The sequence below is a fragment of the Bufo bufo genome, chromosome 10 (assembly GCF_905171765.1).
Source record: "Bufo bufo chromosome 10, aBufBuf1.1, whole genome shotgun sequence".
NCBI classification, from domain to species: domain Eukaryota; kingdom Metazoa; phylum Chordata; class Amphibia; order Anura; family Bufonidae; genus Bufo; species Bufo bufo.
In genome coordinates, this window is record NC_053398.1 from 45183941 (window position 1) to 45206433 (window position 22493).

The 22493-nt window shown below is 47.9% G+C and overlaps 1 protein-coding gene across 1 annotated transcript in view; it reads right to left on the minus strand.

The window, feature by feature from the left end:
- CD151 (CD151 molecule (Raph blood group)) overlaps positions 1-22493 on the minus strand; it is a 43370-nt gene that overhangs the window by 16245 nt on the left and 4632 nt on the right. Inside the window, exons 2-3 of the mRNA XM_040410439.1 lie at positions 4819-4909; positions 2710-2901 (exon numbers count right to left, since the gene is read on the minus strand). Coding sequence (XP_040266373.1) covers positions 2710-2901; positions 4819-4902 — 276 coding nt within the window. The 5' untranslated portion in view covers positions 4903-4909. The remainder of the gene's footprint in view (positions 1-2709; positions 2902-4818; positions 4910-22493) is intronic.

The following is a 22493-nucleotide window of genomic DNA, read 5'->3' on the forward strand; positions in this document are numbered from 1 at the left end:
TTTTTTGGGAAATGTATTTTAAATCATTTATATCAGTTTTTTTTTTTACTAAGCTTAGGAGAGATTTAAAGAGGACCTGTCACCTCTCCTGATGTCTGATTTAGTAAATAATTGTATTCCACATGAAATGACAAGTGTGGAGCATTTATCCTTATGACTCCTCTATTATTCCTGCTATAAGTTTATGAATAAAGGGCCAATTGGGTTTTACCAGTTGGGGGTGGTGTCTCTGCATAGTCTGGCTGTGCAGGGACACCCCCCCCAAACGCTAACACTCAGCTGGACCTTTATTCATAAACTCCTAATAGGAATAACAGAGGAATGGCACAACATATACAGTCATGTGAAAAAATTAGGACACCCTTTGAAAGCATGTGGTTTTTTGTAACATTTTTAATAAATGGTTATTTCATCTCCGTTTCAACAATACAGAGAGATTAAAGTAATCCAACTAAACAAAGAAAACTGAAGAAAAGTCTTTTCAAGATCTTCTGTAAATGTCATTCTACAAAAATGCCTATTCTAACTGAGGAAAAAGATAGGACACCCTCACATGTATTCCCTCTTAAATTGGCTCAGATCTCACACAGGTATATCACACCAGGTGCACATAATTAGTAGATCGTTACTCTGCATGTTGAATGAGGCTTGCCCTATTTAAACCTCAGACATTTAGTTTGGTGTGCTCCTGACTGTTGAAGTGAGAGTGAGCACCATGGTGAGAGCAAAAGAGCTGTCAGAGGACTTCAGAAAAAAGATTGTAGCAGCCTATGAGTCTGGGTAGGGATTTAAAAAGATCTCAAAAGATTTTGAAATCAGCCATTCCACTGTCCGGAAGATAGTCTACAAGTGGAGGGCTTTCAAAACAACTGCCAACATGCCCAGGACTGGTCGCCCCAGCAAGTTCACCCCAAGAGCAGACCGCAAGATGCTAAAAGAGGTATCCAAAAACCCTAAAGTGTCATCTCAAGAACTACAGCAGGCTCTGGCTACTGTTGATGTAGAAGTACATGCCTCTACAATCAGAAAGAGACTGTACAAGTTTAACTTGCATGGGAGGTGTGCAAGGAGGAAACCTTTGCTTTCCAAGAGAAACATCGAGGCCAGACTGACATTTGCCAGCGATAAAGTTGACAAAGACCAGGACTTCTGGAATAATGTTCTTTGGACAGATGAGTCCAAAATTGAATTATTTGGACACAACAGCAGAGGACATGTTTGGCGTAAACCAAACACAGCATTCCAAGAAAAGAACCTCATACCAACTGTGAAGCATGGAGGTGGAAGTGTCATGGTTTGGGGCTGCTTTGCTGCAGCAGGACCTGGTCAGCTCACCATCATAGAATCCACGATGAATTCTACTGTGTATCAGAAGGTGCTTGAAGAACATGTGAGACCATCAGTTAGAAAATTAAAGCTGAAGCGGAACTGGACCATGCAACATGACAATGACCCAAAACATACTAGTAAATCAACCAAAGATTGGCTGAAAAAGAAGAAATGGAGAGTCCTGGAATGGCCAAGTCAAAGTCCAGATTTGAATCCCATTGAGATGCTGTGGGGTGACTTGAAAAGGGCTGTACGTGCAAGAAACCCCTCAAACATCTCACAGCTGAAAAAGTTCTGCATTGAGGAGTGGGGTAAAATTTCCTCAGACCGATGTCGAAGACTGGTAGATGGCTACAAGAACCGTCTCACTGCAGTTATTTCAGCCAAAGGAGGTAACACTCGCTATTAGGGGCAAGGGTGTCCTATCTTTTTCCTCAGTTAGAATAGGCATTTTTGTAGAATGACATTTACAGAAGATCTTGAAAAGACTTTTCTTCAGTTTTCTTTGTTTAGTCGGATTACTTTAATCTCTCTGTATTGTTGAAACGGAGATGAAATAACCATTTATTAAAAATGTTACAAAAAACCACATGCTTTCAAAGGGTGTCCTAATTTTTTCACAAGACTGTAGTTATAAGAAAAGATGCTGCACAATTATTGTTATTGCGTAGGGAATTTCAGGATTTACTAAAACCGGCAGGAGAGGCGGAAGTTCCTCTTTAGAGACATTCAGACAGTGGATTGGTGGGGTGCAGGGGGTTGGACCCCCAACAATCTAATATTGATTGTGGACAAGTCATCAATTCTTCACTCCTGGAAAACCTCTTTAAATTATTAAAATACAGGTCATCTTCCCAGAAACTATACATCCATCTGCTCAGCTCCTCCTGCTCTATAACCCCCACACTTCAGCACCTCTTCATATAACTGCGCCCCATGCAGGTAGATCGGTTGGAGCTCGGTTAGGCTGCCCCACATGTATGTCTTCCTTCAGAACATGCCGAAAGATGGTGCTGCTTATGTTTCTTCCATCTCGGGGCAGATACTCCCATCCATGTGAGATCTGGTCAACCACCGAGATGATATTACGGACAGCCCACACAGGTGTATTATACAGTATATCCCTCTTTGTCGGGTGGAACTAAATCTCAAAAACTTAAAAGGGTTTTTCCAAGACTTTAATACTGATGACATATCCTCAGGATAGGTCATCAGTATCTGATCGGTGGGGGTCTGACACCTGGGAACCACGGCGATCAGCTGTTTGAGAAGCCACTAGTGCTCCTTTGAGTGCACATTACAATTATAATGGGTCCCGGGCATGCTGAGGTCCTTTTAAAAGATTAAAACACCCGGTATCGGGCAGGTGTGAGCACTCACCACTTTGAGGAGACCTTTTCTTTCCTTGAAGGTTGCACAGCATCCAAGGAAGCCAGTGACCATGACCACAGCGCCGGCAATGACGAGGATGTATGCAGTGGCGGCGAACATGCTGGACGGCAGGAGGCTGATGTAGTCACTTTTCTGGACCAATGTCCATACTCCTACGGCCATGACGGCAAGGCCTGCCAGCTGGAGAGAAAAAGATAAAAATTGAGACCTTGAGAAGCAGATAATGATGGAAACTTACTGTCAGGCTAAGTTCACACTTCAAGGATTCAACACAGATTTCATTGCAGCAGATTCTGAATCCAATTCTGCACTCAATCCACTTCCCGTGCAAGTGTACAGAGTTTCTGCAATCCGTAAGTATGCAAGTGTAATGGGCGTGGATCAACTGAACAATGGCGCTAATCCTAGTGTGGATCCGCAGCACATCCATGGCAGAAATCACAAATGTCCGCCATGGAATTCTGCCGTGTATCCTCTAGTAAAATAGACATTGGGTTTGCCATAGTCAAATCCCCGATGTGTGAATTTAGCCATAGCGAATTAACCCCTTAGTAATCACTAATACCGAGTTCACTAAGGGGCCTTAGGCCCTTTTACAGCGGCTCAGTCTAAGAGCTGCATGGGTCTCCCATGACAGCCCAGCTTCTGCTCTAACAGCACTGACCAGTAGGAGCGCCAGTCGTGCTGTTTAACCCCTTACATGGCGTGGTATGTAAGCGGTTACAGAGGTAGCAGACTCCCTTGTGGAACTATTAAATGGTTAAAAAGAATGTAAAAAATAAATAAATTCAAAGTTAAAAAAATTATAATAATTAAAATTGCATTGAAAAAAAAAAAATTGCGAAATTAAATTCTCGTCCACATACTTGGGATTGTCAACCCGTACTACAAAATTATTATGTAATTTATCCCGTACGGTGAAGGTCATAAAAAATAAAATTGCCAAAATTGATGCTTTTTGCTTATTTGCCACCGAAATAACGGAATAAAAAAAAAGTGTACCCCAAAGTACCACCAATGAAAACTACAAGTCATCACGCAAAACGCAAGCTCTCGCCCAGCTCCGCAAAAAGAATTTGTATTTGGTATCGTGGTAATCGCACTGTTATAAATTTTGCGGAATAACTAAAACTCAGAGGCAGTATTGCAGTCAATAAAACTGAGTTATGTATATCCCAAAACGACAAAATGGTAAAAACTACAACTTGTCCCACAAAAAAAAAAAAAAAAAAAAAAGAAAGAAGGTTATAGCTTTTGGAAGGTGACAATGAAAAGAAATTGCTTGCTTCATTGAGGCACAAAACAGGGAGGTTCTCTAGGCTTTTTCTATTGATGAGCTATCCTCAGGATAGGTAATCAATATCAGATCGGCAGATGTCCAACACCCACACCGATCAGTTGTATGAGGAGGCGGCACATGCAGTGTCTCCCTTCTCTCTTCCTGTCCGCACACTGCACGCACCGTCTCCCCGTACAGCCGATTGATATTGATGACCTATCCTTTGTCTATTGACTGCCTTCGTTTCAGATACTTTTCAGTACTGTCTAGAAAAGGGGGCGCCACTAAGTGGAGTCCTAAAACACTCTAAATTTATTAATGTTGTGTTCCGTAATTTTGGCACAAAACACTGGCTTAAAGTAAACCAACCAAGAGGTGGCATACATAAAAGTGTCTAACGTCAAGATACGCCAAATCTATCACACCGCGTGCTGCACTGTGATGACTTTGGCGCATCTTCTACCTTTCTTCTCTAGGTTTATGGCGTCTTTATTTTCCACCATTCCAGCGCCATATCTCCAGCCCCGCCAGACTGGAAGCGATGATGTTTTGCTCCTATTCACGTGACCGCTGCAGCCAATCACTGTAGGAGCGGCACCACAAACGTGCTAGTGTCTAATGCCGTCGGCAGGACAAGAGAACCGTGCAGTAAGTGAAGAGAACATACTGAACGTGGGGGCAAGACGTCACATATGAAGATATTGGAGCAATTTTTTTTTAAATCTGTTCTGTAGAAGCAATGATGTCATTGGGGGTGATGAATGTCGCCATATAGCTGATGCTTTAGCAATATGGTGGTAAGAAGTGCAGTCACTTACCCAGAAAAAGAAATTAAAAGTGAAGAGCAGGTACTTCAGACATATTGTCCCACAGGTCTCTTTCTTCTCATTGTACTCGCCCATGGTGACTCTGAAAGACAAATGACAATAAGAAATGCTGCAGCCTTGAAATTCCTTGATCGCTGTGCCCTTCACCATGCCCACACAAGCATTTCTGATTCTCTAAAGCCGGCCATACACTTCAGACATCTGTCCGCTGAACCACTGTCTGGCCAACAGCTCTCCAAAGCGCACCCCCCCCCCCCTATATATATATATATATATATATATATATATATATTATTTTTTTCCTCTCTATCTAATGTGCATGACCACTTCTCCTGACCCCGCTATACAGGGCCGAAGGTGGATGTGTTCTGAAAGGGGAGGGCTGCTGGTAGCGGGTGAACTCTTAGAACTAAAGCACTGGACAGGTTTAAAATCCATCTGCCCAGTCAGTCTCTCTCTGCCATAAACATTAGATGGTTGCATGGTCCCCCTGAAATCGGCAGGCTTGACTTACAATAAATGAGTACGGTTTAAGAGGGTTGGCCAGGTTCTTACAAGAGAAGGCCCATCTTCAGGAATTACACAGCGCCATCCATTGTGTAGGGGACAGAGCTGGTTACTGCAGTTATTCAGATCTCAGGTATACAGTACTAGGGCTCATGCACACGACCGTTGTTTGGGTCTGCATCAAAATGCGGCTCGGATGTGGACCGATTCACTGCAATGGGGCCGCAAAAGATGCAGACCGCACTCAGTGTGCTGTCCATGTCCATTACTCCGTTCTGTGGCCCTGCAAATAAATAGAACATGTCCTATTCTTGTCAGTTTTTCAGACAAGAATAGGCATTGCTATCATTCCGTTTTGCAAATGCAGCCAGCATCCGTGTTTTGCGGATCTGTAATTTGCAGACCGCAAAACACGGCACGGTTGTGTGCATGAGTAGGAGGGCTGGTCCGGAGACAATATCAGAAATTACAGTTATTATGATCCGGACAGGTCAGCGGCATGTACAGAGCTGTACATACTCATACATCACAGGGATTAACACATTTTTAAAGCATAACCACACACGTCTCCCCCCCCCCCCCCCCATGAATCACTGCGTCCCCGTGAGTCACCCCCAGCTGTCCTGATCCGCCTGCTACAATAAGGCATTGAGAACACAAGACGAGACAGCACGTGGCCGCCTCTCCCACAGAATAACGCACTTCTATTCCTAATCTAATTGTGATGCAGGAAAAACCCCAATGTAATAAAACAGAGGAAACAACGTTGGGTCACGAAGAATATTCTACAGTTTTAGAACCTGCACTTGGATTCTGAATACTTTTTAAAGGGCTTCTACCACCAGAAATACCGTTATGTAGCTGACTGACATTGGCGATGCGCTAATGTCAGCACTACATAACAGTACGTTTTTTACCTTTTCTCCCTGCAGCCGTTTTGGTAAAAAAAAAAAGCACTTTTATAATATGCTAATGAGCCTCTAGGTGCTACGTGGGCGTAAAATCAGCACCTAGAGGCTCCGTCCACTCACCCTTTATCCCGCCCAGGTCCCCTGTTCTGCCCGCCCAGCTTCTCTTGATTGATGCCACGGTCCACCGCATCATTGACGAAATCCCGCGCCTGAGCCGTTCACTTCTGTCTTCGGCGCAGTGAGTGAATGATGCGCTCCTGGTGCCGGATTCCTCACTGCGCCTGCGCCGACTACGTCACAGTGAGGAAGCCGGCATCAGGAGAGCGGCCTTCACTCACTGCGCCGAAGACAGAAGTGAACGGCTCAGGCGCGGGATTTCGTCAACAATGCGGTGGACCGTGGCATCAATCAAGAGGAGCGGGGCGGGCAGAACAGGGGACCTGGGCGGGATAAAGGGTGAGTGGACGGAGCCTCTAGGTGCTGATTTTACGCCCACATAGCACCTAGAGGCTCATTAGCATATTATAAAAGTGCTTTTTTTTTTTTTACCAAAACGGCTGCAGGGAGAAAAAGGTAAAATACATACTGTTATGTAGTGCTGACATTAGCGCATCGCTGTAGTGCTGACATTAGCGCATTAGCTACATCACAGTATTTCTGGTGGTAGAAGCCCTTTAAAGATTTAGTATAGCTGCAGAGTTCTTCAGTAAAATGTATCTGTATAGCGCCACCTGCTGTTAGTTCTTTTCTTTTTTTTTGTCCGTCTCACTGAGGTGGTCGCACGCGCTCAGTTTAAATCTTCCACAGCCACATGTTCTGTGAAGCTGTGACAGTTACAGGGAGAGAGCTGCGGCAGAAAGGACACTCCCTGAGCTCTCTGGATCCATGTGAGGTACAGGGCTGGTTCTAGCTTTGATAGGGAGAGATTGTCATGTATTATATGATGTCTGATGGGTAGAACATAATTACATCAAACTAAACCCCTGCCACGCTGCTGCTCATATTGCCAGTGATCCAATGCGAAGGCCACTGTCACTGCGGTGTCTTGCCTGGTCTACAAGCGGACTGCTCTGTATCCTTTACACAAGGCCTAGGGCAGTGATGGGGAACCTTCTAGAGACCGAGTGCCGAAACTGCAACCCAAAACCCACTTAATTTATCGCAACGTGCCAACACGGCAATTTACCCTGAATACTACAGTCCAGTATAGTACATCCTCCATGTACTTTATCCAGGGCTTTTTTCTGGCGGAACGCACCGAAACGGCGTTCCGCCACCTTTTGACATCGCAGCCTGCCATGCTCCAGCATCGCAGGCTGCGATGTATCAGCGGGGAGGGACTGGGAGGAGGAGCTGGGGGCCGGTCCGTTCACTGTGCTCCGGCCCCGCCGCTCCAGTACAGTTAAAAAAAATTGTAATTCAATTAATAATGATTCATGCTGCCCCCTCTGTAGTATAACATTCAATATATCCTACTCACAGTGCTACTGTTATATTGTAATGCAGGCCGGCCGGGCAGACGAGCGGCAGAGTGACTGACTGACGTCATGTGTCTGCCCGGCCTACTTTATGAATGAAGCAGGCGGCGCAGGCAGGTGACGTCAGTCAGTCACTCTGCCGCTCGTCTGCCCGGCACTGTGAGTAGGATATATTGAATGTTATACTACAGAGGGGGCAGCATGAATCATTATTAATTGAATTACACATTTTTTAACTGTACTGAAGCGGCAATGGGGGGGGGGGGGTCTGTGGATGGCACTGTTATGGGGTTGGGGGGGGGGGGGGTCTGTGGATGGCACTGTTATGGGGTTGGGGGGGGGGGGGGGGGGGGATCTGTGGATGCCATCCCCAGATCCTCCACCCCATAACAGTGCCATCCCCAGATCCTCCATTAACAGTGCCATCCCCAGATCCTCCATTAACAGTGCCATCCCCAGATCCCCCATTAACAGTGCCATCCCCATCTGGGGGGTTTCTTCGCTGGGCTGGACTTTTATAGCCCCCCCCCAAATTTTACTTGCATCCCTGTTCTCTAAAGGGGCGGTCCTAGGTGTGGGTAGGGGCGTGGCCAGGGGGGGGCAAGTTCCACCACCTTTTCTCTGAGAAAAAAAGCCCAGACTTTATCATTTAGCTATAATAACCTGCCTACTCACAATGCTCTGCCTGTGCTGCGCCCTGATGAATGGCAGGAAAAGTCTTCGTACATCATAGACTTTTTCCAGGGTGCGGGTGCCCACAGAGAGGGCTATGAGTGCCGTCTCTGGCACCCGTGCCATAGGTTCGCCACCGCTGGCCTAGGGTATCATTTTGCGGGTTGCACTGGGGAATCTGGCTCTACAATGGGTACATGCCGTCACATAATCCACGGTGCCCCCCTTCTCATTTCTGACATTCAATATCTCTCGGAGGAATAGTGCGTTCCTGGCGAGTGTGGACATTTCTGGAGAACAAAGCCTGTTGTCTCGCTCTTGTGTGCGGACACGGAAAAGGAGAGGCAACGTCAACACAGAGACCGGCATACAGACGGAGAATTGTGGAGGGTGCAACAATGCCACCCCTATTCAGTCCTGCCAGTTCAGAAAGTGGGAGAACAAACCTGGCATTGTGCTTACATACAATGAGGAAGGGGGAAGAAGAAAAAAATACTTACATAGATGTATCCATGAATCCTTCTAAATTATAATGTAAGGTGGCAATGTGCCGGGAATGTCCAGGGGATAGGCCCACCTGGGGCTCAGTTGTAGATGACTGATGCATAAGAAGCACATTTTGGGCATGATTCAATTGCATCTATTGTTGTCTATACATCAGCAAGTGCTAGAGGGAGAAGGGGAACAGTCCCTGGCTAATTGATCATCTTTACAGATCTGCACATGCCCGCAATGCAGGGTCAAACACAATCCACTGTTGCATCAGGACTAATTCTGTGACTGGTTTGCTATTGGTACGTGGGTGCCATGCTGTGTGACCTGTGGACAGAGAGAACTGGCTGATGGGACGGACATTTTCCTTTGTGTACAGGATATATTTGCTTGTGTCATAAAATAACTCGGTCATAAGGAAAGGACAAAAATAGGAACCTTAAAGCAGCACCTCGTGTGCTGGCAGTAGTAACAAAAAGCAGAAAATAGACCGGGGGCGAGCACACAGCCATGGCATATCTTCATGCAATCCTATCTTCTGGGGGCCAAATGTCAGATTCTGTACTTTCCAAAAAGCATTACCCTGGAAAAAATGGATTTTTGTACTTACCGTAAAATCCTTTTCTCGTTGGATGCATTGGGGGACACAGCACCATGGGTATATGCCCAGCTGCCACTAGGGAGCCTGCCACTAGAAAAGAAAAAAGCGTTGGCTCCACCTAGATAGGCTATACCCTCTGCTCAGACACTAAGCTAACCAGTTGGTCCGAAAGCAGTAGGAGCATCAAAATACCAGACGATGACCGCGGAGGAGGCGAGTCTAACAGGACAGAGCTAGGTAAATGGCCCTGAGTTCCAGGATATTTTCTCTGTAGGGATCTCTCCTACATCGACCACTGACCCTGGGCCGAGAGACCCGAAGACTTCTCCACACATTCCAGCCCGACGGGTTGGGGGATCACCTGCCAACGGAGGAGAAGGAAGGATCTACCGAAAGAGACGGTTAGCGGGTTCAGCCACCAGCACAAGTGCCGGCGGACCTGAGGGGACAAACGGATCGGGCGATTGAGGCCTGATGAGGACTTGTTCCACCTGGCAAAAAAGGGCTCGGGTGTGGAATTGGGCATAAGGAATTGCCTTGGACTAAATAATTGAGCGCCTTCAGATACAAAATGGGGGCGAAGAGCACCTTCCTTCTTGGGAACTGAAGAGGTTCAAGTAAAACCCCTGAAAACATTCTGGAGGTCAGAACAGGAACAATCACCCCGTGCACGTGAAGGGAATGAATGGCCTGAAAAAAAAAAAAAAAAAAACGGCGGGACCTGGGCGGCGATGACTGACCCGTGGGAAGGGCGGAGAATTGTATTTTGTACCCAGAGGAAACTACCACCAGAACCCAGGTGTCGTCCACGGTTGCGCTCCATTGATCCTGAAAAAGAGAGCAAACAACCCCCCACTCTAGGGGGCAGCTCGAGCGGGTGAAACCAGTCATGCAGAAAATGGCTTTGTAGACTGGGGTTTGTAAGGCTTAGGGCGGGCGTGCCAGGAGGGCTTGGCCTTGAAGAAAGGACGAGCAGTCTTTTTGTCCTGACGGGAGGAGGAGTCCCGAAAGGAGTGAAAATGCTGAGACCGCGATGAAGGCATAGGGCGGCGGGAACGGTTTTGGGGTAGGAGGGAACTTTTCCCACCCATGGCCTCAAAAATAAGCTCCTCCAAACGTTTCCCGAAAAGCCTACCACCCAGTAATGAGCGAGATAGGAGGGCCTTTTTGGAGGCGGCATCCGCAGCCCAGGCCTGAAGCCAAACCGCGAAGCGGATAGCCACCGAGTTAGTAGCTGCTCTACCAGAGCGGCGTGCCGATTCCAGGGAAGCATCACAAAGGTACCTGGAGGAGAAGATGACAGGCAAGGAGATGGAGCTCCCCCTGAGCAGAATCCGTGGGTAAGGACCGAACAAGCTGTTTGAACCAGACCATACAGGCCTTAGCCACCCAAGACACGGCAAAGGCAGGGCGGATAGCGGAACCTGCTGCAACGAATACAGACTTGGACAAGGAGTCTATCTTCTTGTCCAATGGATCAGAAAAGGACGCCACGTCGGCCAAAGAAAGGGTGGTGGCCTTAGCAAGTCGGGCCACTTGTGGATCTACCTGAGGAGGGACAGACCACATAGTAATGGACTCCTCGGAAAAGAGAAAGAGGGCGTCCAAACCCTTGGCGGGCTGAAGACGCCTATCCGGGTGACGCCACTCCTTGGCCAGGAGTGAGTCAGATCTGCATGGTTAGGGAAAACCAAAGCAGGGCGCCTGGAACGGCGGAATGATATGGATTCCTGAGCCGAGGAGGAGGGGGTCTTCCTGCACGTGGAGAGCGTCCCTAACTGCCCTGATGAGATCCTGCATGGCTGCAGGCAGGGCATTGCTCTGCTCTGATCCAGAATCAGAGTTAGAGTCGCCCCCGAGGCGGTGGAAGGTGCGGCAAAGGGGGATTCGTCACCAGCCTCGGACCTGTCCTGGGAATGACCCGAGGAGAAGAGGGACATGGTTGTGACAACCTGAGGTCTTTTGCGGGAACTGGTGTCAGAACATGAGCGTGCCCTGTCCGGAGGAGTCCCTGGGAGGAGCAGAGGCGGCTGCAATTTTGGCAGGCAAGCGGTCCAGTGACTCAACCATTGATTGGGAGAGTCGAGCCAGGTTTCCTATGGCTTGGGACAGGAAAGAAGCCCATTTATGAGGAACCGACACAGAAGGGGTGGTCAGGGCGTCCTGAGAGGGTCTGGGGGCAAGGCACTGCGCACAAACTAGGGGGGGCTGGTCTTCTCTGGAAGAGGACATGAGGGCTGAGTGAGAGCCTGAAAAAAAGGAAAGCAGCCAGACAGAGGCTGTCCTACCGGACCCCAGGTACGGTGTCCCTGAAGATGTGCTGCAGCAGTCGCAGGAGAGTGCCTGGAAAGTTGCAGGGGATTGGCGAGTGTCCCTCAGGAGTGCTGGCAAGATGGAGGTCCCAGAGGAAGAACTAGTCAGAAGAAGGCAATAGGATAGGAGGGAAAGGAGACCCCTCCCAGGAGCCGAGAGGAGCGGGGAGGGGCCAAGAAAAAAATCCCAGAAAGCGAGGGGAGGGGACGAGAAGGACGTGACCTAGGCTAGGTAAGTGTCGGGGCCTCGATTAATGGAGCGGCCGGGAGTACGCGCCCGCAGGTGGTGCAACTAAAGTGGATATCCACAATGGAGCCCCATCCTGCAGCAGGCAGAGACCTGCAGGAGAACAAAAAATAATAAAAATAAATTTTAAAAAAAAGCAGCAAGACCTGCAAAAAAAAAAAAAAAAAAAGGCAGCAGGTCATGTCTCCTACGGACACTAGACTAGAACTGGTTAGCTTAGTGTCTGAGCAGAGGGTATAGCCCATCTGGATGGAGCCAACACTTTTCTAGTGTCTGCCTCCTCTAGTGGCAGCTGGACATATACCCATGGTGCTGTGTCCCCCAATGCATCCAACGAGAAAAAAGGCCCAGACTTGATCTCTCAGATTTACTTCCTTATTTTTGGGAAAGCTGGGTGTCACATATGCGCCTCTTCAAAAAGTGTACCCAGTAAATTCAGAAATTCTGCATCAGATTAGTGAAAGGTTGGAAACTGGGCCCAGGAATAACATCTTGTCTCTATTCTAATAACCCAAGTAATGCAGGATAAGAGACGTGCTGTTATTAAAGGGGTCCTCTCACCACCGACAACCCTTTAACATAGAAGTCGCAATGACAATCAGCTCATCACAGAAGGTCTGGCTCCCAAAAACCCACCAGAAAATTGCTGATTCTGGCATGTGCCAAAATCTGCATTAATAAAATGCTGTGTGAACACGGCCTCATAGGGCAGACAGACAGGGACTGTCCTCATGTCACCGCACTTTTAATGCGTTTGGGAACAGTCCTTTGGTGTCAGATGTCGGAGACAGCAAGGATCAGGCATGTTGGAGCTGAACATGCTAGATCCGATAAGCTGCAGTTGGAAGCGATAGCCAGCTGCTTATCTCCATTACTAAATACATCTACGTATTTCTATCATTTCTGATTTGTGGCGTTTGGTTTCCCGTCTATTCTGACCCTGGATAAGACGGGTTCCTCTCTTCCACACATTTCGGCCCAGTCACCCGCCTGCAGATAATATCTAGGCTCCTGGCTGCTCTCCCAACACTCCGACACTTGAGAACCTAAGGCACGGCCCAGATTTATTACAGTAGTAGACACTGGCCTTGGGAAGGGTTTTATGAATCAGCACACCATGAAATACAAGGCTGGCCTCACATAGTGCATACAGGTTGTGTCAGGACAGTTTTTTCTATGCCTGGACCGGACACAACTCATGACATTTACCTGCCCCGATGCAGCATTCGGGCAGCGCGTTTCAGTTTGGTGCAGGGAGATTGTCTGGCGTCACAGCTAACGCCAAAACTGCTCCCACAGGAAAGTATCAGGTCAGTCCTGGCATCACTTTACAGATACAGTAAGACAGGGGGACGCAAAACTGCACCTCTGGACTAACCAGATGTGTGCGAATATAAGAGGGCCCCACAGACATACGCCCTTTAGCAGTGCTGCTCGTTCTGGTCAGTCATGTCCTCTCCTCCACACAACGATAGCCGAAAGCACGGCGTAGGAATCTTGTCTGGATCTTTTTCGGCAATAAACGATTATTTCGAGGAACACAGATGGGATTTTACTAAAATATCCTATTATAGGTGACTATAAAGACCGCCATACACATGACAGGGTGGTCTTATGTGCATGGAGGGCTTCCAACTCTCCCCAACAAAGGATGTCGGCAAAGAGAAGGACCAGAAGCCTTGAATTTTTACACCACATCCTTTTGTTTTCCAGGCGCTAAGTCACCGTCAGAGGTGTCCAGCGGTGGCTTTCTGCCCTATAAAAACACATACTTGGCGGAACTAAGCATGCATGTGTATGGTAGCTGCCAGCTACTGACGGTGTGTGGGCACCAGATATGTGCTGTTTGTTGCATCAAACCTGATCTGTCCAAAGCGGTTTACAGATGAACAAGACACTTCCAATACATAATAGGTGATGCTGCACTACAGCCCTTCCTGGGCCTTTCACACAGTAAGGTCACAGCACCGCACCGTAGGTCATGCACATTTTAAATTCTCATGCACACAACGCGTTTTCTTTTTTCCGTGCGGATTTTGATCTACTGTGCAGAGTCTAAAATCCGCAGCATGTCAATTTATTTTATTTTTCCTGACCGGATTTTCTCCATTCACTTAGTAAAATCTGCACTAATTGATGCAGATTGTCCGCATGGATTTCCCTGCCAACACCTGCGGATTTCAGTGGGTCTATTAGGCCTCTTTCACACGGGCGAGTATTCCGCGCGGATGCGATGCGAGAGGTGAACGCATTGCACCCGCACTGAATACCGACCCATTCATTTCTATGTGGCTGTTCAGATGAGCGGTGATTTTCACGCATCACTTGTGCGTTGCGTGAAAATCGCAGCATGCTCTATATTCTGCGTTTTTCACGCAACGCAGGCCCCATAGAAGTGAATGGGGTTGCGTGAAAATCGCAAGCATCCGCAAGCAAGTGCGGATGCGGTGCGATTTTCACGCATGGTTGCTAGGTGACAGTCTATAAACTGTATTATTTTCCCTTATAACATGGTTATAAGGGAAAATAATAGCATTCTGAATACAGAATGCTTAGTAGGTGATCAATTGAGGGTTAAAAAAAAAAAAGATACAAAAATTAACTCACCTTCTCCTCTTGTTCACGTAGCTCCCGGTCTCTTCTTTACTTCTCAAAAGATGAACTATCGGCTAAAGGACCTTTGGTGACGTCAGATCACATGCTCCAATCACATGGTCCATCACCGTGGTGATTCAGAATGCTATTATTTTCCCTTATAACCATGTTATAAGGGAAAATAATACAATCTACAGAACACCGATCCCAAGCCCGAACTTCTGTGAAGAAGTTCGGGTTTGGGTACCAAACATGCGTGATTTTTCTCACACGAGTGCAAAACGCATTACAATGTTTAGCACTCGCGCGGAAAAATCGCGGGTGTTCCCGCAACGCACCCGCACATTTTTCCGCAACGCCCATGTGAAAGAGGCCTTAGGGTTTCAAAATAGTGCAGCAGACCATGGCTTCCTGCTTTTCAGGGACAGCAGAAACCCGGCTGTGATGTCAGTGTGAACAGGGTGCCTACAATGTATGAGCAGCTTGAAGAGTCCGGCCGAGCCTCAAACTGACCCTCGGAACCCATGTCCATAACTCCAAGAACCCTAAACCTAACATACAGAAGATACCACATTGAAAAGGTATCGCAGCCCCCAAAATTGCAGCACTTTCCTAAATGCTACCTCTTACCACCATCATTATGTCAGTCATGTGACTTCTCGGGGAACCCATACATTTTAGGCTTTACCATGTGAACAGAGATTGCCAATGTGGCTGGAGGTGGAGGAGCAAGGTCCAACCCCGGGGGTTCAAGCACCAAGTAACCCCTTCGTTAAATTTTTCAATGTGGGGAACACTCCTCTTTCACAATTAGGAGTTGAGAGAAGTCTGTAAAGCAGCCAGGAGAAGTCTGCATGGTCGGCCATATACTGGGATGTTTTTATTATTGGTCAGGATATGCTTTAAATGCATGAAGTAGACGGACTAGACTCTACGGGGGTCGTACGACTGTCTCTGCAACTGAACCATTATGACGCCTCTCCAGTTCAGACGCGAGGATCGAATTGGAGGGACACTGCATACAAAAAATGTAAAACAATGGTAAACTATAGCATCTAGTTGTTGAAAATTGCAAAAGAGTCATCTGTCCTCCCAGTTTGACCATGGACTGAAATGTGCGCATTTTCCTAATTTTGGAGAAAAAGCTGTACGTTAGATTTAATTGCTTTCCTGGCTGTCGGCCAATATACACAGCGCTGAGTACACAGACAGAGGAGTGGGGATATTTACTGTGGTAGGGGTGAGAAAGTGAAGAAAAACTACGAAAAATAAACCCGGAAAACAAGGGGAGGAGGAGGAGGAGGAGGAGGAGGTGGCAACAGGAAAGGGCAATGAGATAGCAAAACCTAAGGAAGAGAAGGGAGGGCAGCTGCAGAGAGCTGGCAGCACTGGGCGGGTGCCAACAGGAAAAAATAAGGGAGAGAAGTTGTGAAATGCTGAGAATATACTTAAAAAGCGCATAATGTGCCTTTGTGTGCTGAGCAGGCAGACCCAGAGCGACAGTGAGGAGCAGGCACAGGCTTGCCAGCGCAGCCGCCCTCCTTATTCCAGGGAAACACATGCAGGTATAGGTCACTGCCCTGTCACACATAACCGGGCACCACCACCTACTCCTATCCGCGTACAAGGGGGAGGAAAAGGTTTGCAGACAATCAGACCTGCAGAAATGCGTTCCTACAGTCACACTGGTAAAACCTGCACAGACCAATCAGAATTCAATGGGTACATCCTCGCCGGACATATTTTGCAGGACGCCAACAATCTGCGGAATTTGCAACAGGACTCCTCCCACCTCTTGCAAAAAGCGAAATTTGGAATTTTAAAAGGGTTGTCCAACAGACATGTTTTTTTTTTTAAATACCACCATGGTGGAACTGTGAATGGAAGCATACTTACCTCAGTTTCATCTCTGAGTACACCGCTGTCACATGTAAACTACCAACATGGATGAAGGCGCAAAAAACGGAGAGTAGTAGCCAACATGACGCTTAGGGACACATCACTGCTGAGACCAGTCATTGGTTGCAGTGGTGCACACGTATACCCTAAATTGAAGCTATTAATGCGATGTGAACTGAGCTTTAGGGCTCATGCACACAACGTGGTTTGGATCCACATTTTTTGTCAGATGCAGACCCATTCACTTCAATAGGGCTGCAAAAGATGCAGACAGCACGCGGTGTGCTGTTCCTACCTGCACATCCTGCGGACAAGGATAGGACTGTTCTACTATGGGCCGGCCGTTCCGTAAAATGCGTCATGTACACAGCCAGTATCCGTGTTTTGCGGACCGCAAAACAGCCAACGGTTGTGCGCATGAGCCCTTAGATGCAGAGAGAACAGAATGAGACATCCACCCTATTCCTGCTGGTCAGGTTCCCTGGGACGACGCAATGTGCGAGCTGAGCTCAGTCAGGGCCTGCTGAAGCACATCACTGCGGCAGGCCATGTCCGAATTACCGCTTCAAGTGACAAGTCAGCATGCAATAGTGTAAAACGCTGTGGCGGGGAATCCGAATGCAAGTATACTGAGAATTGTATTATGACAAGGGTCCGAGTGTCCAAGATCAGGAGTTACATTCTGTGCTACATGATAATAGGACTGATTGGATGGAGTTTTGTAGAGCGCTGGGGAATAAATAGAAATAACATGGGATTATGCAGTTCGACTGTAAAAGTCCGCCTGAATTGACTGCAACATGTAAGGTGAACCCTAATTTTTAGAACAGGTTGTAGGTATTTAAAGGGCTTTTCCCACCTTTAACATGGGGCCATAAGTGTTAGATACGGGTCCCCCACCTATGTCTAGAACAGGGGTCCCTGAGCACTGTCCCCCCTGGTGCGGAGGCCGCTGCACGTCGCATGCAGGCAGAGATTAAATGGAGAGGGGTTTCCACGAGAGTCAAAGAAACAGCAGAGGAGGACCTGCATCTAGAAGATACTTGGAGCGTATACCAGTAATGCCTAAGAAATACCCCTTTTTAGTGCATTTATGAAGCAGGGCAGTTAGGCTACTTTCACACTCGCATTTGGTGTGGATCAGTCATGATGGATCCGCACCGATAATACAACCGCATGCATCCATTCAGAACGGATCCGTTTGTATTATCTGTAACATAGCCAAGACTGATCCGTCATGAACACCATTGAAAGTCAATGGGGGACGGATCCGTTTTCTATTGTGCCAGTGAAAACGGATCCGTCCCCATTGACTTACATTGCGTGCCAGGATCCATTTGGCTCAGTTTCATCAGACGGACACCAAAACTTTGCAAGCAGCGTCCGCCTCCAGAGCGGAATGGAGACAGAACTGATGCATTCTGAGCGGATACTTCTCCATTCAGAATGCATTAGGGCAAAACTGATCCGTTTTGGACCGCGTGTGAGAGCCCTGAACGGATCTCAGAAACTGAAAGTAGCCTTAGTTCTGGAGGTAATGTACCTGGAACATTATATGACTTATTATACAAAGAATAGGGGCTTGTTCAGACAGCTGAGCCTCTGGTTAGAGAAGCCAGAAACCCGATGCCGAGCCTCCAGAACTTCCACCCAAGTTCTTTATGCTAGTAGAAAGGGAAGCGGAGGGCACACAGTTTTCGGGTGGATTTTGACACAATACTCCACGGTGAGGGCGAGAGGAGTTTGATATTTTCTCGTGGAGATCGCAGCAATGAGTGGAAAAGGAAACGTTTTCCATGAGCGACGTCCTGCCGGTCATGATTCATTTCTCCTAATGATTCACATTTCCTGCAGATATCTGCATGCATATCACCTTCCCCATGAAGTCACGGTCACGCCCCTGATGAAGGCGAAACTGCTCGGGTATCCATTAGGAATTCAATTGGAAGTGTCTTTATATTTTCTAAGCACCATAAAACCAGCGGGGATCTCGGAGTCCACCGTCTTTGTCGCTCTCTCCACCCGGTCCCATATTCCCTGGCAGTTCCTTTGCCCACTTGAAAGTCCCTGAATGGAAGACGGAGCCGTGTGAACTGCGGGCATAGAAGGAAGCGAGCGAAGACTAAAAGGTGCATTTACAGGAAGCGAGGAGAAGCCGATGGTCACTTCCTTCCCGACAGTCGGCTGCTCGTTCAGTGGAGGAGACCTCTTACATGCAGCAATCTCCTCCACAGGACGAGGGATCACTAATGCCATGTCTCGTCCTCATCCAGCTGCTCCGCTTCTGAGCGCCAGAATCTGCAACTGTTTGGTCACTGAAAAATACTGCCAGATCTGACTATTACACAACTATTTAAAGGGGTTCTTCTGGCTACAGATATCGGTGACCTAGGTGAGGTCATCAATATCAGATCAGCGGGGGGACTACTCCCCAAAACCCCCGCTGATCAGCTGTCTGAAGGGGTTGTGGTGCTTGTGCGAGCGCTGCGTTCTCTTCAGCGCCGCCTCTCTTGTAGTGGCAGTGCGGTGTAAATACAACGGTTACATTGAAGTGAACAGGAGAAGTTGTAATTACACTGCACCACCACTACAAGGGAGACGTGAGCAACCTAAAACACTGAAGAGAACGCAGTGCTCGCACAAGCACCACAGCCTTTTCAGACAACTGATCAGCAGGGGTGTCGGGGAATGGCCCCCCATTGATCTGATACCGATGACCTATCCGGTATTTGTAGCCCAGACAACCCCTTTAAAAGGGTACAGTATCCCCATCCTGTCTATTACAGAAAATATGTGAAGCATCTTTTCACAGAATCCGAGGTGTGCTGTTCCTCCGTTATTCCTCCTGGAAACATATGAATAATCCGACAACTGGGAGTTATTCCCCCTGTCTTCAGGGTGTGTCCCTGCACAGTCTGATAGATGGGATCTCCATAAGGCACTGTACTCTGTGCTCCGAGGGGATAAGGGTCTTATTGGCGGGGGTCTGCTGGGGCCCTCGCGAATTATGAGAACGGAGCCCAAACTCCATGACGGAATGATCACCAATCACAGGGCCCTTGTTTACATGATGGGGAGACTCCCACCGATCAGACACCCAGCTCCTATCCTGCAGATAGTTGTCTTATGGGCCACCCCTTTAAGAAATGAAATTAGACTTCTCCATAATACAGTTCTGTGCGTCTCTGGCACATCTGCTCCAGTCACACACAAAGACGTAAAGCTCCATTGTACTCTTTTTATTTGCTTTGCTGCACTTTCTGCTGCCACCTGCTTTTCCTTTTTTATACGACCCCCCCCCCCCCCCCCCCCCGCTCCGCATCTCCAATTTGGCTATGAATGGGTTACAGCTACACAAACAGCGCTCCTTAGCTCCTCTGTCTTCAGAAATTAATTAGACCTAGGAATCCTGGTCTCAGCAGAAAATGCTCCGGCTAAAGAAATCCCAGGAGAAGTCTGGGAAATGCAGCAACGTCGTCGTCTTCTCATCGGGGTGTATTCACATGTAGGGTTCGAGGTGCTCTTGAAAATACAAATGCATGCGGTTTTACAGCGATTTGTTCTGTCTTGCAATTTTTTTTTGGCGAAACGTAAAAAAAATACGTTTCTCCTGTAAAATCCACGCAGTCGCAAAACTCAGGACGTAGTTTGATGCGACAAATCCGCATGAGTAAAGCCGGGTTCACATCACTGTTTGCGGCCCAGTCACACAACCGTATTTTTCTGTCCGCAATTTTGCAGATCGGATGCAGACCCATTCATTTCAATGGGGCCAAAAAAGATGCGAACTGCACACGAAGAATATGCATTTATATCACGGAGAAGGACATTCCGATCCGCAAAATGCATAAGGCACACGGCTGCCGTCTGTGTTTTGTGGATCCGCAAAAACGGATACAGTCGTGTTAATGAAGCCTTAGTCTTCTGTTCCGTCAGCAAAAAAATAAAAAATCCGTTAAGCATCCGTTATACTCAGTGGTGCACATTTTGGAACCGTTTTGAAAAAATAAATAATAAGTCCTACACGAAGTAGGAGGCTGGTGCGGTATGTGCAGCGTATCGGCATCAAAACGACCGGAGCTTCTAATCAGGCTCAATGTTCAGTAAGTGTATTATTCTGTGTGAACGCGCCCACAGCGGTGCAGGATCTTACTGCAGGTTTTTGCTGCGTTTCTGCAGCAAGTGCGCAAAATCTGCATGTGTTACTTGTGGATTTTGACACAGATTTGTCCGAAATCCACACAAACCATTGACCATGCTGAGGATTTCATCCGTATTTTGCGCTGGTGTACCGCAAAATCCATACGATTGTGTGAACGCAGACTAATACAGCACCAGCAAAGTGATCAGACAACTATCACGTACACTTTGTTTTTTCCTCCGTACGGAAATTAGATTTTCTGTTTTAGGCCTCTATCACCCAAGCGAGTTTTCCATCCGGATGTGATGCGTGAAGCGTACAGACATCTACCGGACTGAATCCGGACCCGTTTTTCCAAGTATCATCTCTACATTCAGGAAAGTCGCAGTGTGTCCTATATGGTCTGTTTTTCATGCAGCTCTGTCCCCATAGAAATGAATAGGGTTTGCGTGAAAACAAGAAGACATCCGGATGCAATACGTTTTTCACTGATGGTTACCAGAAGATGTAGATTGTTATTCTTCAGTTTTTACTTCACACGCGTGAAAAACTGATACAATCTGGACGGAAAAGACGCAGTTGCAGAAAAAAAAACGGATTGAGCTTGCCTGCAAAACTATAGTTTTTCCCCTGAACAGATCCTGACACAATCCGTATCGCTGGAGGAGAGAGGCCTTCGTGCTGCGAATCCTGCCCGGCACACCCACTGTACCTGATGAAACATAACACCCAGGGTGGACTTTGGATGGTGAAGTAGTAATGCGCTCCTCCAGAACAAAGAGCTGGTGTTGAACGGGAGGAACAATTACTGCAAAGATGTCTGCTGGAAACTAGAACGTGCGGCAATCAGGGACGGCAGCAATAGCAAAAGAAACAGGAGCAACGTGGCCCCACAAATCTGTGCCACACTGGTCACACAGTCTTTACCGCTGTGCCCATAGTACCAGGCGATTACACTGCCCCTATCATACGGCACCTGACCGAAACTCAGTGCCCCCCATAACTCTGCTCTCCTCTTATTGGTACGGGAAGGGGGCAGGGAAGGATAGCCGCCAAGAGGTGGCCACTAGACAAGGCCCAGTGAGAGGGAAAGCCACGTCTCATGCAGTATTACATGCCGGCCATTGAAATGAATGGAAGCCTGGGGTCCATGGGAGCAGCTATGAGTTATGGATTGTTCCTGGAAAGAGGTTGCCATGACCGAAAGGGCCACCATCATGGTCTCCCCTTCTATCTGTTAGGAATGTGGTATGGTAGTGATGGCCACAGAGGCGTCACGTCACACCGCTACGCGGCAAAGAGCGCAGATCAACTGGTGCCAGTGACGGGTAGAAATCGTATCGGTAAGCTTCTTTTTTATGGGAGATGACATTTCAGAAGAGGAGGCGTCCGAGAAGACCTTGGTAATGACACCTGTAGGAGACTCTGCTGCTTTGTATGAAAGTTTTAGTTTTTTTTTTGGGGGGGGGGGGGGGGGGGGCGCACGGTAAGTAGACATGTATTCCCACTCAGGACATTGATGGCATGTTGCTGGGATAGGTGCAGGTCCCACCTGGGATCCGCTTCCGGTCCCCCGAAGTGAAGGCGAGAGCAGCCCCCCCCCCGCCGTTTACTGCTATGTAAGTTCCGAAAATAGCCGAACGAGCCATAAGATTTAACGGAGAGGAAACCGGGCATGTGCGGTGAGCTCTCCTTCACTGGTGCCCCATTCTGGGACCCGCACCCATCTGTCACACTGATGGCATATCCTAGCGACATGCTCTTAGGGCTGAGGTCACACGTGACGGATTAGCTGCGGACTGGCAGTTGCT